The sequence below is a fragment of the Octopus bimaculoides genome, chromosome 20 (genome assembly GCF_001194135.2).
Source record: "Octopus bimaculoides isolate UCB-OBI-ISO-001 chromosome 20, ASM119413v2, whole genome shotgun sequence".
Classification (NCBI taxonomy): domain Eukaryota; kingdom Metazoa; phylum Mollusca; class Cephalopoda; order Octopoda; family Octopodidae; genus Octopus; species Octopus bimaculoides.
This window is the reverse complement of record NC_069000.1, coordinates 43,456,922-43,457,518: the sequence shown is the minus strand read 5'-3', so window position 1 is coordinate 43,457,518 and position 597 is coordinate 43,456,922. Positions and strand designations below refer to the sequence as shown.

The 597-nt window shown below is 36.7% G+C and overlaps 1 protein-coding gene across 1 annotated transcript in view; it reads left to right on the top strand.

The window, feature by feature from the left end:
- Positions 1 to 597, top strand: part of LOC106878957 (short-chain collagen C4) — a 12,953-nt gene that overhangs the window by 4,223 nt on the left and 8,133 nt on the right. Inside the window, exon 3 of the mRNA XM_014928333.2 lies at positions 455 to 529. Within this exon, the coding sequence (XP_014783819.2) occupies positions 455 to 529 (75 nt within the window). The remainder of the gene's footprint in view (positions 1 to 454; positions 530 to 597) is intronic.

Sequence of the window (597 nt, the reverse complement as noted above, 5' to 3'; positions counted from 1 at the left end):
ATATATATATATATATGTGTGTGTGTGTGTGTTTGTGTGTCCGTATTTGTCCCCCCAACATCGCTTGACGACCGATGCTGGTGTGTTTACGTCCCCGTCACTTAGCGGTTCGGCAAAAAAGAGACCGATAGAATAAATATTAGGCTTACAAAGAATAAGTCCTGGGGTCGATTTGCTCGAGTAAAGGCGGTGCTCCAGCATGGCCGCAGTCAAATGACTGAAACAAGTAAAAGAGTAAAAGAGTAATTTATTATTGTCTCCTTACATCTAGTTGGCTTATGTCACCAAATTGCAAATTAATTTTCATAAGTAATCCTGTATCTAAAAAGTGCTCAATACATCTTTGTCCCCATTTAGCTAAATACCAGTAAAATCTTAGGGTAACCAGCTTTAATTGCAGATAATACACCCTTAAGTTTTGTTTAAATGCATTGTTTCCTTTTTAATTTCACAGAAGCCGGTCACGGATCACTGTATACCCGGTGGGGTAGAAAAACCTGTCCTGATACTGCTGAACTTGTGTATGAAGGTTAGTATACCAAACTGTTCGTCTCTATAATATAAATAATATATGTGTATATATATATATATATATAT